The 14,263-nt window shown below is 44.0% G+C and overlaps 1 protein-coding gene across 5 annotated transcripts in view; it reads left to right on the plus strand.

Annotated features, from left to right (window-relative positions):
• The window catches only part of DENND1A (DENN domain containing 1A), a 785,792-nt gene that overhangs the window by 284,437 nt on the left and 487,092 nt on the right, over window positions 1-14,263 (plus strand). For all 5 annotated transcript variants that reach the window (XR_005774032.1, XM_040406251.1, XM_040406253.1 and 2 more), the window contains exon 6: window positions 13,890-13,959. Coding sequence is in view for 4 of the 5 variants with exons in the window: in XM_040406251.1 (XP_040262185.1) it covers window positions 13,890-13,959 (70 nt within the window). In the remaining variant the exon portion in view is untranslated. The remainder of the gene's footprint in view (window positions 1-13,889; window positions 13,960-14,263) is intronic.

Genomic DNA, 14,263 nt, shown 5'->3' on the forward strand with positions numbered 1-14,263 from the left:
GACCTCCAGCCCGCCCCCATTATAGTGAATAGGACCAGAGTGGACTTCCGACGGCACGGTGGACTTGCGGTAGCACGGATCCGGCAGGCTGTTCTTCTACCGGAACAGCCTGCCGGAAAAGGCTACCGCAAGTGTAAATGTGGCCTTAAAGTTAGAATTAAGTTTTAGAAGTTGTTTTCTCCCCCAGTTTTTAAGGGGGCTTTCACACAGAAGGGCGTCCAAGTCCATGCAGTCAGGCCCCAAAAGATATGACACGTCCTATACTTTGTCACATCATGCCGGCTACAGAAGTCAATGGGTCCGCATCGCGGTGCGTTGTGCATGTGGCTGATGTCTAAAGGCTATTTCCACACTTGCAATCTCATTTTTCATTTGTCCAAGGCTTCTAAAATATAAAGAGGCTTTCTGGGCATATAATTTTTTTTTAAAAGCCTTCCCATTGAAGGATAAAATTAACATTCATCTGACTGATCTCCCCATCGCTCCAATTCAGATGCTTCGTATCCCATCGGTCTCTGCTTCCTGCTGTGCTCAACAATTAGAAAATGCCTGATGAGAGGCTCTGGACTCTGGTTCAGGGACTATGGTTTAGTTTTCATATTTTTTTGTTAATAATTTTTTCTACAGACGGACAACCCCTTCAGAATAGTCTTGTTTGTAAATCTTTTTGATGTTTTGTGTAGACCTGATTGTTTCCATGGCAACAGACTACAAACAAATCCAGCATACTTTTGTCCCATTCTTCTTGTTAACCTATGTAATGTATGTTAGCAAGAAGTTGGGGACAGATGGAAGGGAATATGATTGACTACACACGGTTTGGTTGTAGTAAGTTACCATGGAAACACAAATGTCTCCATAGAAGCTGTAGAAACAAAATGGCAGGAGATTTTAAATGTATTGAATTAAAACAAGAATGCCACATTCACACAACCATATACGTTTTGTGGTCTCGTACATTCTGCCCTATGTTAGAAATGCCTTTTCTTGCCTGAAAAATGGACAAGAATAGGATATGTGCTATCATTTTCATAGGGTCACAGAAAGGAGATACGAATGCGGGAAGCACAGTCTGCTGTCTGCATCTTTTGCGTCCCCATTGAAATGAATTAGTCTGATCTGCGAAATAAATGCGGATCTGGGCAGAAAATACGTGTGAATGAACCCCAAGAAATTATTGCAAAAGTGGGCTAAACCTTAAAGGGATTGTCCGGGATTTTTATATAATAATATTATCAGATGAGAGAAAGTATGCTATGATCAGGGAAACATGGCCAACTAGAATATACAAATATCTCACTTTTTTGGATTAGTGACAGGTCCTCCTTAAGTGATAATGAGATGAAGCATTCTGCAGGTGTAGAACATTGCTTCTCTTTCGCCTCCCAAAATTAGACAGCTCTCTATCTCCACCTGGACTATTTAGCTTTTTATTATCAGAAGCTGTTCGTTTCAGACAAAGAGATTTTGCAACATTTTTCTGGTCTATTAAAACCTTGCTTCCACTACTGCAAAGAGTTTCCTTCAGTTTTGACAGCAAGTATAGTGTAGTGTGTACTTGGTTAAACCAATCATGTTGGGCCCCTACAGAGTTGCAGGTTCTGCAAGCTTCTCCCCCCCCATATATCATGCATTTTTTTATGGTGTTTGGTGATGCCAAATGCTTCAGTATGCCGCATTTTATGAAACACACCAGACACCCAAAAAACAACAACTATTGTCTGTCCTGCATTTCATATTTCCCATAGATGTTCAGCTAACATCTGGAACTGGTGTTTTTACAGCAAAAAAGCACTAAAAACCACAGGTAAAAAAAAACAAAAAAAAAAACATAACACTGCAGGGGTTCAATCCACCCTTTTAAGGTGCAGCCACACTGTCAACTTTCTAGATCTAGTTTTGGAAGACAAGCTTAGGAGTGGATCATAAAAGGAGAGAAAATATGCAGGATGGATACAGCGCCTCCTCTTTTTTCAAATTCTCTCCAGGTCTTGGCTTCCAAAGGCCGAACCATATCCACACCATTGGAGATTTGTAATGTTAGGGTGTGAGCTCTGTTATTGAGGCACCTTCTTGTGTATAGCTGACTATAAGGAAACAGGTTTACCAGTGATGAGGATGACAATCCTTCCACACTGATTTGTACTTAAGTATCTTATAGTCTGGGGCTACTTGGCGTGTTTGGCCATGATAAAAGCAAAAGGGGTCACATTGTCACCTGCAGATACCACAACATTATATTCTCAAAAAATCCAGCAGGTTTTGATTTCTTGCAATTATTGTGTTATAGTCACTGAAACATACAGGTCACAGTGCAACATTTTAGACTTTCATTAGTTGCAAGTGAGCATTGCCCTCCGATCTTTGGCCCTGCAACGTGTGTCTCGTCTAACCCTAGCCTTAAAGAGGTTGTGCAGCAATAAATATTGATGGCCTATCCTCAGGATCGGTCATCAATATCTGATCGGCGGGGCTCGGTCACCCAGTACCTCCACCAATCAGCTGTTTGAAGAGGAGGTGGTGCTCCATGCTGCTTCCTGTTCATTACATTTTACATCTGGAGCGGCGGCGTAGTGTAATTACAAGTACTTGTTCCATGGGGCAAGTACTCATCATTACACTGCACTTCCGAGAGAACGCATAGTGTAATGAACAGATAGCTGTGCCCATATAGAACGCCGCCTCCTCTTCAAACAGCTGATCGGCGTGGCTGCCGAGTGTGGCCCCTCGCTGATCTGATATGGAGGACCTATCCTGAGGAGAGGTCATCAGTATGTATTGCTGCACAACCCCTTTAACCTTTCCCCATGAGCTTTAAACAGTGAACATTTATCTCGTGCCAGGGTGCCCCCTCCCATGTTATGGGAATCGCCATAGGGTTTGAAGAGGGCTTGAACGGGCCCGAAGGCCATCGTGTCCCCAGTATTATAAATAGCACATTGTAGAGGGGGTCCTTGCTACAGATTTTGCATTAGTGTCTATAAGCTGCAAGTTACGCCTCTGCCTTCCCTCCCACACACTTTTCCTATTATTTCCCTAAAAAGAGAAGAAAGTTGGAGCAGAGCACATGTTTGGAGCCCTTCCAGGCAAAGTGAAGGATGCTTCTTTATGTGAGATATAAACAGAGCAATGTTTTTTCTTTTTTAATCAGAATTTTATGTAGCAGTTGCTGTCTGTATAAACTCTGTGGCACAGTGGCTCATTCAGCCTCCGTATGTCATCACCTCCTTTACTACAGTCACTAAACATGCTTTGCCAAGCCGAGTGTTTAAACCAATGTCCTCCTGACCTTCAGCTTCTCCCGGGGACTGCGGTGCCTTACTGCGCTTTATAAAGGACTTTCTAAACTACGTTTTTTCTTTTCCAAAGTAGTGATAGCTGGAATACAGGTGAGATGATGAAGCACATGAATGAAATACCCCTGCGCCTTTGTGTATGGCGTAACACAGGACTGGCTGGGAGCAGATTTATAGCGCATTAAAGGCACCGGCACATAAAGGGGGGGTCACAACATTTTGCCTAAAGTAGCTTTATTAAAGTGCCCTCATTTATCTGCTTGACAGCTGTAATTATCCCCGGCCATGATTACTTGTGGATAAAATGGTTAATTCTGACACATCAGGCCTTTTTTTTTTTTTCTTGCAATCCCGTTTCTTCCCCTTATGGAATTTTTGCAGTAAAAATGTCATTTTATATTAAGAGGCAAAATGCTAAGCTGCCATAACTGGGAGCAGATCCCAAGTGGAAGGCCGATGGCTGCAGCTCCTTCTCTTGTTTACTTGTGATGATTTATGTCCCTCTGATCCTTTGAACTTTAACTGTCTTGAGCAGCCTTTAGCCGATCACTTATTTCTTAATGTTTGGACACAGCGAGCTGTGGGTTCTGGCCATTCTCACAATCCCCTGCTTCCCTTCCTTTGCTTAACCTCTGACCTGTAAAAACAAGAGTTAATCAGAGAGTTCTAAGGTAGTTAACAGGAAGGGGAAGTTTTTGGTTACAAATTAAATATATGCAAGTCATAAGCTATAAATCGCACAACGGGGGTGACTGGTGGAGCTGCAGAAGCTGGAAGGGACAAGAGTGTTTGGGTTATAGGCTCAAGGCTCCCTCGCTCTTCAAAGAACGTCGTCATTCAGCGCAGATAAGGACTTGCATAGTTTCACCATGACATATTGGCAGCAAAGTGCCCCAACTACATGATACCTCCTGTATGGTGCCTACTGCATTACTCTTCATTTAAGGCCACGTTCACGCTTGCAAGAAGTCAGTTTTATCCTAATGCATTCTGAATGGGGAGCATTCCTTTCAGTGTGCATCAGGATGCATCAGTTCAGTCCCTCTTGCTTTTTTATTGGCCAGAGAAAATACAGCAGCATGCTGCAGTTTTATCTCCGGATCCGTCTGCAAATGCCATTCGTTTGCATACGGATTGCCGGAATCCTCTGCCGCAGGTGTGAAAGTACCCTAAGTGGATTTAAAGGGCATCTGTCAGCAGTTTTGTACCTATGACACTGGCTGACCTGTTACATGTGCGCTTGGCAGCAGAAGACATCTGTGTTGGCCCCATGTTCATATGTACCCGCATTGCTGAGAAAAATGAAGTTTTAATATATGCAAATGAGTTTCTAGGAGCAACGGGGGCGTTGCCATTACACCTGGAGGCTCAGCTCTTTCTAAAATTGCCGCACCCTCTGCACTTTGACAAGGCCAGGCAGTGAAAACATCATCACGTAACTAGACATTTGCATATATTAAAACCTAATTTTTCTCAGCAATGCGGGCACATAAGAACATGGGACCAACACAGATGCCTTCAGCTGCCAAGCGCACATGTAACAGGTCAGCCAGTGTCATAGGTACAAAACTGCTGACAGATGCCGTTTAATTGATTATAAAACTGGACTAGAAATGAAGAGTATTAAGGCCCCGATTTATCAGCGGTGGAAAATTTTATTTCGTCTTCACATTCTACGGTCCGTGCGGCAATGTTATGAAAGTGGCAGATAGCAGTTAACTTTTCCACAAGCAAATTCTGACTTAAATTCACCTGCTACAGCTGTTTGGTAAAGGCATGCAGTTGAGACAATTTTTGTGGACTTTTCCAGATGTGATAAATAAGGCCTCTTTCACGCGAGCGTGACGGATTAGGCCCGGATGCGTTCAGGGTGCAATCAGTCATTTTTGTCTGCAATTGCGTTCAGTTTTTTCCGCGTGGGTGCAATGCGCTTTGATGCGTTTTTCACGCACTTGATAAAAAAACTGAAGGTTTACAGCAACCATCAGTGAAAAAAGCATTGCATCCGCACTTGCTTCCGGATGCAATGCGTTTTTCACTGAAGCCCCATTCACTTCTATGGGGCCAGGGCTGCGTGAAAACCGCAGAATATAGAACATGCTGAGTTTCACGCAACGCAGAACTCATGCGTGAAAAGCAAACGCTCATGTACACAGACCCCTTGGAATGAATGGGTCAGGATTCAGCGCGGGTGCTATGCATTCACGTCACGCATGGCACCCTCGTGGAAAACTCGCTCGTGTGAAAGGGGCCGAAGTCCAAAATCAAACTCCATAGGAACAACCACAAAACAGCTGGATTTCTGAAATTGACTTAGCAGGTGAAAAACTAACATTGGCCTATTGCAAACTATTAAAACATTTCCCATAGAAATAAAATCACAGAAAAGTTGAAGTTTACTTCAAAATAAAGACAAAACCAGGTCATATTTTTTTCCCTTTTGTGACCTAAAAAAAAAATTGTAATGAGCCAATGAGAGAGAAAAATGCTCACGTAGAAAACTAAGTCCTGCTGAAGATGGTCTCAACAGAAAGTCCGTGAGTCTGTGTCCTGCAGCAAGGAGACACAGCATTCTTGGTCCTCCTCATACTAACGATTGGTGGGGTCCTCAGCACTTCGACCACCTCAAAAGCTTTGATATGTTCCATATCCTCCAAAGTTTTTTGTTATGTTTTTTAAGTACAGGTACACCCTAAAGAGGAACTGTCAATGAGACTTTTATTTAAATGAATGAATCTCTGAGGTTCTCTAATAGTAGTAAACACCTACTAGATAGCCCTCCACACACACTCCTGGTTTAAAGGGAATCTGTCAGCAGTTTTATGGTGTCTTTACTAAGGGCAGCATAAACTAATGACGGAGCCCCTTAACAATTTGCTGGGTCACCATGTTTAACTGACTTAGCTGTCTTGCCTAAGAGTCCTTTTGCGCGGACAGATTATCGGAGGAGAGCGTTTGTATAAGCGCTTGTTCCAGATAACCTGACGGTGTAAAAGATGTCGGCAATTGCTCAATAAACGAGCAAACGCTCGTTCATCGGATGAAGGTGTCGGCGCGTAAAATGATCGTCCTGCCTAGCCATCTGCTGCTCTGGTACAGTGATGTTCTATGGGGACAAGTGATCACTGATTTGTTTCCTTGTCCCCATACAGTGGAGGTGATTGCTACATATAAATATAGCATTAATTTGTGCCTACATTCTGACAGTGATGGGAGGCGTCTGCTTTGTTCCCGATCATCCGTGTAAAAGGACTCTTAATCTTGTATTGTACAGCTCCAGGGCGTGCCAATGAGTCCTGATATTCACGAGCTTCCAACTCTCCCCACCCCATGCCACTGATTGCAGTAGGAGAAAACCTGTGAAGAAGAACTGGGAGCTCATGAATATGAGGACTCATCGGGTTGCACTGGAGTTGTTAGGCCAAAAAGTGGTGACAAATAAAGGCTGGAACCACTTGGCGATCTTGGCAGCGACACTCGTCATACGGTCCGTGCAGCCGCTGAACTGAATGGGATCACAGCACTGTGACCCCAGAAATGCATTTATATATTTTATATTTAGCGATTCTGGGCTATTAAAGGGTTTGACCAATCCTAACAGTTTTTCCTAAATGCTCCTAAAGTGAACAGAAATAAATGGTTTATATTTATAGCTTTAGCGCGTTTCAGTATCTGAATGATATTTGCAGATTGTAACGTCCCACAGGCAGCTTAGCAATCCTATAGGACACAAGTGAAGACTCCTATGTTTAACAATGCTGTCAAATTAACTTGTAGTAGGAGATATTCACACACGGCACAAATTTCTCTGGATTGTCCCATTCATTTCCACACGTACAAAATCCATGTGCTTGCTTGCCCATTCAGATTCCCGGAACCGGTTTTCCGTAGCAGAAATGTCTGCCCTGCTTGTTAATCTACCCCTTAGCCACACTTCTTTTCATTCACCTCCTGCAAACAGTCGAACGTGATGGATTCCTCAGACACGTCTTTAAATGAAGGGAAAGAGTTAATGAGTGAATGAAACATCTTGTTATGCCTCAGTGTTGGAAGATTGAGGAGACAGGAAATGTCAGCTCCGCGTACCTCAACACTGCCATCATTAGACACAACACAGGCAATGCACACCCTGCACGTACGCTGCAAGCACTTCATCCACGAAAGAATCACCTCCGGCTCTGCACTCGCTGTGATGTGTGGCGATATGCAGCATGGTTTACAGTGCGTAGGATGCCCACTTTAGTGATTTCGGTAATATTGACGCCATGAGTGGTGCCAATTTATATTACTGTTTAGCATCTTCTGATGGATACAGCATGCACCGTTCAGCCGGGGTCTGCGTACATTTCACACTCTTCCTGTCGTGTCGCACGCCCAAGTAATAATGACTTCCAGATCACATCATATCAAAAAATAGTTTGGCAGAATAATCCTGTTAGAGGAAACTTTTTATATCCTTCTCTGAAATCTATATGCAAGGTTGTATTTCTTGAATGCAGACGTCATATAGGCAAGAACTAGTGATACAAAGGGATTGTGTAATCATAGAGGAGTGAAAAATAGCCATAAATTGATAAATCGGAAATCAGATCAGTATGGTAAAGTTCCACAGTCATGCTAGCCCATGATTAATGTAAAAAATTTAAATAAAATCAGTCTTCATATAGAGGAGAAGAAAGGTACTGCTTTGGCGTACTCCTTGGCATATTGGACTTCAACAAATCTATAATAGAGTTGTGCCTATCCCATTTTGGAGCCCCCAACCTCCGCCCCCCCCTCCCTTATTTTTTCTCAAACGTTACTACCCTATGTTGCGTCTTTCTTTGTTCCTTCATTAAACCAGTGCCTACGATATTACAATAATATAGTACTTGACCATCTCTTTCTAACAAAGCTAGAACCAGCCCTGTACTTCATATAGGTCCAAAGTCTCTCTCCCCCCCCCCCCCCCCATGGTATAGTGAATAGACTGTCACCTAGCAACCATGCGTGAAAATCGCACTGCATCCGCACTTGCTTGCGGATGCTTGCGATTTTCACGCAACCCCATTCACTTCTATGGGGCCTGCGTTGCGTGAAAAACGCAGAATATAGAGCATGCTGCGATTTTCACGCAACGCACAAGTGATGCGTGAAAATCACCGCTCATCTGAACAGCCCCATAGAAATGAATGGGTCAGGATTCAGTGCGGGTGCAATGTGTTCACCTACCGCATTGCACCCGCGCGGAATACTTGCCCGTGTGAACGCAGCCTTATTCTTTTGTCTGGTGGTGACGTACTCCACTCTCCCATTCACAGCACATGCATGCTTGGCTGCACTGAACATGCATGTGTATGGGGGGATAGGGGGGGATGGCTGTCAGCCGAACAAATGTTTTCACAGGGATATTGACATTCTATATTCAGTCATATGCAGCCATTTTGGTTGTCCCTTATCTTTCTGCACCGTGGCACAGGTCAGCCCCATTCAATAGAGTTGTGATACCAGCCTATTGAGTAGAGTGACATTGTTTAATCTCATAATCAACTTTAAAAGGGTTATCCGAGACCAAAAAAAATTCCCCCGTATGCCATACTGAATGTACTTGTTTGGAGGGGGGGGGGGGGACAGCCAATGGCAGGCGGTGACGGGGACGAGCCTCCCTAGCATCACTGGTGACCCTGTCACCGCCTGCCATTGGTTGTTCCCCCCCGACACCAGATGTTTTCACCCGCGCACGGGGGAAAGCAGCAGCGGCGCGGGGAAAGAGGAATTAGCTTGAGGAGCCCGGGCATATGGGGGGGGGGCATTTTTTTGTCTCAGTTAACCCCTTTAACTGTTATACCCGTTTTAATGAGATTACCACTTGTGTATAATGGTAGTCATTACCCAACATGTCATCGCAGAGCAGATAACCTGCAGAGCGGACTACACTTACCGTGTCCTGCAGCAGCGTCTCCAGCGTGAGTCTGCATGACATCTACGATCTGGTGCAGTGAAGCATCAACCAACCACCCCTGAGAGTGCGAGATTGATGGATACGTAGATCATGCTTTTCCCCCTACCTAAAACTAATAAGTTTCCAGATATAGAGCTGTAGGTCAGAGCTGCCGAAGGAAGTTCGCTTATAGGATAAAGTATATGCAGGAGGTATAGAGATTCTGCACAGGCAGATAAATAATGCATCATACTCCAGGTCACCGGTGCTTCTTACGCAGTGACCTGAGGTTAGGTTGAATGCATAGACTGAACCTATGAGAATATATTACATTGAATATCCGCTCCATAATGTAACGGTGTAATCAGCATGCCACTCTTTCTGGCAATCACCTGTAGAGCTATTGGGAATTTCAGACTGCCCACCATGTGAATTGTGAATGGGAGAGCACGCTGTGGTCAGTCGCCTGCCCTGCTGCATTATCTCCACTAAGTGGATGATTTATGTAATCACCAGAATAAGGAATTTATGTTTTTCGCCATTTCTTATCCCATGATTAATGTAAAAAATCTATCGGATGTATTCTCTTTCTAACAAAGCTAGAACCAGCCCTGTACCTCGCGTACAGGGCTGGTTCTAGCTTTATGTCGATCCCCCATTTATTGCTCCAGTTGTTTCACTAGATTTATTTCAAACTAGCAGCTCAGAGGATGTGTCCCTTCTGCTGTTAGGCTGGATTCACACCTCTGGTGTGAAACTCCGGCATGGCTGTTCCAGCAGACAAGTGGCGAATCGGCCCGACACAAACTGCGGCATTCAGCGGTTTGTGTCCGGCCGATTCTCCACTTGTCTGCCGGAATGAGTACGGATCTCCACCGGACCCCATTATACCTCCGGATCCAGTGGATTCTGGTGCCTAAGATGGGGCATGTCCTTTCTGCTGCAGATCTCTCTCTGTCATAGCTCAGGGGACATTTCTCATATTTATGATCTAACCTGAGGAGAACCCCTTTAAGGATCAGATGGCAGGGACAGAACACACGACAGCACTCCGGACAAAAACATATGATTTAAAAAAAAAAAAAAAAAAATACATTGTTGGGATCTAAAAGGGCAAATACATATAGTTAATTGCCCAGTCCGAGGTCAGCACATACCCTTGTTCCCACCACCCTGTTATTCCTTTGAAAACCTTCATTAGAAAAAAGAATAAATGTATAAACTGAAAAGTCAGAAAATGCACAACATGCAAGTCTAGTGAGACTTTAAGGGGGTTGCCCCATGATAGACTGCGGTGACCTGTCTCTAAGAGGCGCCATCTATGCTATGAAAGCGGTATATTTCTGATTGCTGTATGGTCAGGCTTTGATTGTTCTGCGGTTTAGGACATGTCACCGCTGAGGCCAGTGAGAGCACAAGACCACGGATGAGACATCACATTTCTGGTCCACCAGAAGGGACAGAACCATCAGTGCTTCAATGGAGGGACATTCAATAGGTTTTTATTTATTTGTTTCATTTAAAATAAATAAATAAAAGGCAACCCCATTGAACCACTCTTGAAAACGCCAAGAGTCGTGTTCTGTGACAACCCCTACAATCTGTCGCCATAATCTTTATTCTGCCTTATTTCCCATTTTTTTTCCCCCCGGGAGTCACAATTCCCCCGTTCTCTCACTTTTCGGCTGACTAGGGGGAGCTTCCAGTGATAAGGGTCCTGTAATCCTTCTGTTTACTGAAAGGCCCTTAATCTCGCTCTCCAAGTCCTTTTACTGAGAGGATTCCTTGGTCCTCCTTCAGGGGCTGCAATTCTGTACAAGTTTGTTTATAGCCGGAGACTTTTCTGCTGCCTAATCCCCTCCGAATGTTTACACAGTGCCTGCTCCGCGCTCCTTGTATAAACTGCTAATCATTTTCCACTCGGCAATATCCAGTTCACGGCAGCCCAGGCTGATTGAAATGTATTAGCCCAAGTGATAATGCTGTCATATAACATGAAAAGTTATGTTGCTTATCAGTATATTTTGATAAGCTACTTAAATTTTACAGTAGTACTTGCAAGCTTCAGACAAACATTAGTGGCGCTCACTCATCTGTCACGTAAATTGCATCTCACTTCATTTATTACAGCAAGCTGCTCACTTCCTAACCATGGGGGCGCAGGTCCCCTTATACTTGGCCCAATGCGGTATCTTGTAAAGGCTTAAAAAATCTATTCAGCTCGATTTGAGAATCCGCTCTTTGTGTTTAGCGTCTAGCAGGCAGAGGGGCACCCCTACAAAATTTATATCCTCTCTGTGTTTACTGTATTTTTAGTGTAGAAACACGTTAAGAGCCGAAGGCCTCGTCCACATTTCCGTTTTTCACTGACGTGTGCTGTCCACATTTTCCATGTCCCATTTATTTTTGTGTGTCTGTTCACACATGAGTATTTTATTTACTGACCGTGGGTCAGACATGCACTACTTTGGTCCGTGATGCAGACCAAACGCCCATTGAAGTCTATATGAGTCTGTGAAAAATCATGTACACCACACGGATGGCGTCCGCTTTTCAGCGATTACTGATAGGAGAAGCTCTAAAAATGTATTTTCAGCTGAGCAGCATCCATGGAATACGGATGACACATGGAGGGCAAAAAACGGACACGCGGACCAAACACAGATGCTTCACAAATGTAACGGACAAATGCAAAGTGGACAAGAATAGGACATGTTATATATTTTTTTGCAGACCGCGGAACGGAGCAACGGATGCGGAAAGCACACGGAGGGCTGTCCGCATCTTTTGTGGCCCCATTGAAGTGAATGGGTCCTCATCCAAGCCGCAAATACTGCGGCTCGGATGCGGACCAAAACAAAGGTCGTATGCATTAGGCTGAGTTCAAATTCGCGTTTAGCTTTCCGTTCTTCTGATCAGTCAGTAGAAAAAATAAAAATAAAAAAATCTGTTATTTTAAGCATCGGTTAAGGCTCAGTGCACATGGCCGTAACCAGTTTTACTGTCCGGAAAACCAAGGTACTGGCCGTTCTGCATTTTGCATAACAGAACGTCCGGCCTATAATAGAACAGTCCTATCCTTATCCGTTAAAGGACAAGAATAGGACATGTTCTATTTTTTTGGCGGGGCTGCGGAATGGACATACAGAGGCAGACAACATGAACTCTTGTCACTTCTGTCAGAAATCAGGTATTTTTGACAGGAGGAAAGGTACTGCATGCATCTAAAGTAACACATCTCTGATGGGACTGTCATGGCCCATGAACAGGTAGGAACTAGTGTTAGGGACCACTCAAATAGAGGCGACCTTGACGTGGTGAGTGGCTTACTACGCTTTGGCCAAAATGTACACCAATGCCTCATCCAGCATGGAGGCAAATTGCTGGATGTAGAGTGCTATCACATTTGTATTTTTCATTTGTATATGTATTTCGCCATAGTGATGTGCACCACATACAGGTTGTGCTGACCCAATTCCCCACATTTTTTCTTTGCAGTATATATTGGAGGCGTGGCGATCTCCTTGGAGTCATTGCACACCTGACCAGTCAATCTGTCCTGGAGGCTGGTTTTAAAGTCAGTATAAAACTGAGTCTGCCTATATAGAACCTACCAGTAGCCATTTGGCTCCAGGAGAAGTATATGGTGGGCTCAGCATGCATGTTGGTACTTGCATCCCTGGATCCGATGAAAGCTGTAATGGCACCGGACGGGGGTTAAAAGCAGAGTGTGCTTGGTGTGCATGCTGACCTGCATTCCCTGGACTTTGTGTGGCTGTCATGGCCCATGAACAGGTAGGAACTAGTGTTAGGGACCACTCAAATAGAGGCGACCTTGACGTGGTGAGTGGCTTACTACGCTTTGGCCAAAATGTACACCAATGCCTCATCCAGCATGGAGGCAAATTACTGGATGTAGAGTGCTATCACATTTGTATTTTTCGTTTGTATATAGATTTCTAATAATATAGGGGCAAACTGGATTTTGTTAATGTTGCCCAATGGGCAGTAAAATGTGAAATTCAATCTACCTTCAAATTGTAGTGAAATCGATGCTTCTGTTCAACGATTGACTCTCTAAGCTACTGTTCCCTAACTGTAGCGGCTCAAAGTCTACATGAAACTCCATTTCCCCGTTGTTTGTGGGTTGCTAGATATTTAACCAACTTGCATGTGGATATTAATATATTTTAGGCCTCCTTTACTTTTGGAAATAAAATCCTGATGAGACTTGGTGGATCCTACAGCATCTACCGTGTGGACTGGGTGTCAGTTTCTCTACTCATTCCTTTGGGATCTTCAATGTCAGTCTCGTTGGAATAAAAAGAGAAATGGACTTCCTGTCCACATAGCAGATGCTGTAGGATTCAACGTGTCCACTTTCAAGGTGAGAGCAGCCCTTTAGACCCCTCCAAACGTTCTACAATCATTCACACGTCTGTGTTTGGTCTATGATTTCCATCAGTCATTGTGAGCCAAAACCAGGTGCAGGTATTTCCCTTATACCTTATGTCTGTGGAGGCTCCAATCCTGGTTTTGGCTCAAAATCACTGACCAAAGCACTGACATGTGAATGAGGCTTTAATCTGTGCCGTTTTCTCTCACATGGATGAATTTTCACTCATATTCCAGAGCCTAACACTTACCTTACTTCCATGTCTGCTTGCTTTCAGCTACCTCCCATGGTTTGAAGTCTTTTACAAGTTGCTCAACATCTTGGCGGATTACTCTTTGAAAAACCAGGTAACTACTTTGACCTTCCATGATCTGCCCTGCTTGAAGACCAGGAGAGGGCCATTACACACACTGGTTAATGCAGGCTTAAAGGGGGACAAGTGACCGGTACTATATATAGAGAGAGGGAGATGCACACATGCTACACAGTATACTGACCATTGGCTGATGTGTGCTACTGGATGGCTCCATCATTGCATATGTCACAGGTATATGTTGAGGAATGCTTGTGATGTATATCCTAAATAAAATGTGAACAGAGCCTAGGTAAGTGGCATTGCATTCTCATATTGATGAACTGATATTAATGTTT

The sequence above is a fragment of the Bufo bufo genome, chromosome 8, assembly GCF_905171765.1.
Source record: "Bufo bufo chromosome 8, aBufBuf1.1, whole genome shotgun sequence".
NCBI classification, from domain to species: Eukaryota; Metazoa; Chordata; class Amphibia; order Anura; family Bufonidae; genus Bufo; species Bufo bufo.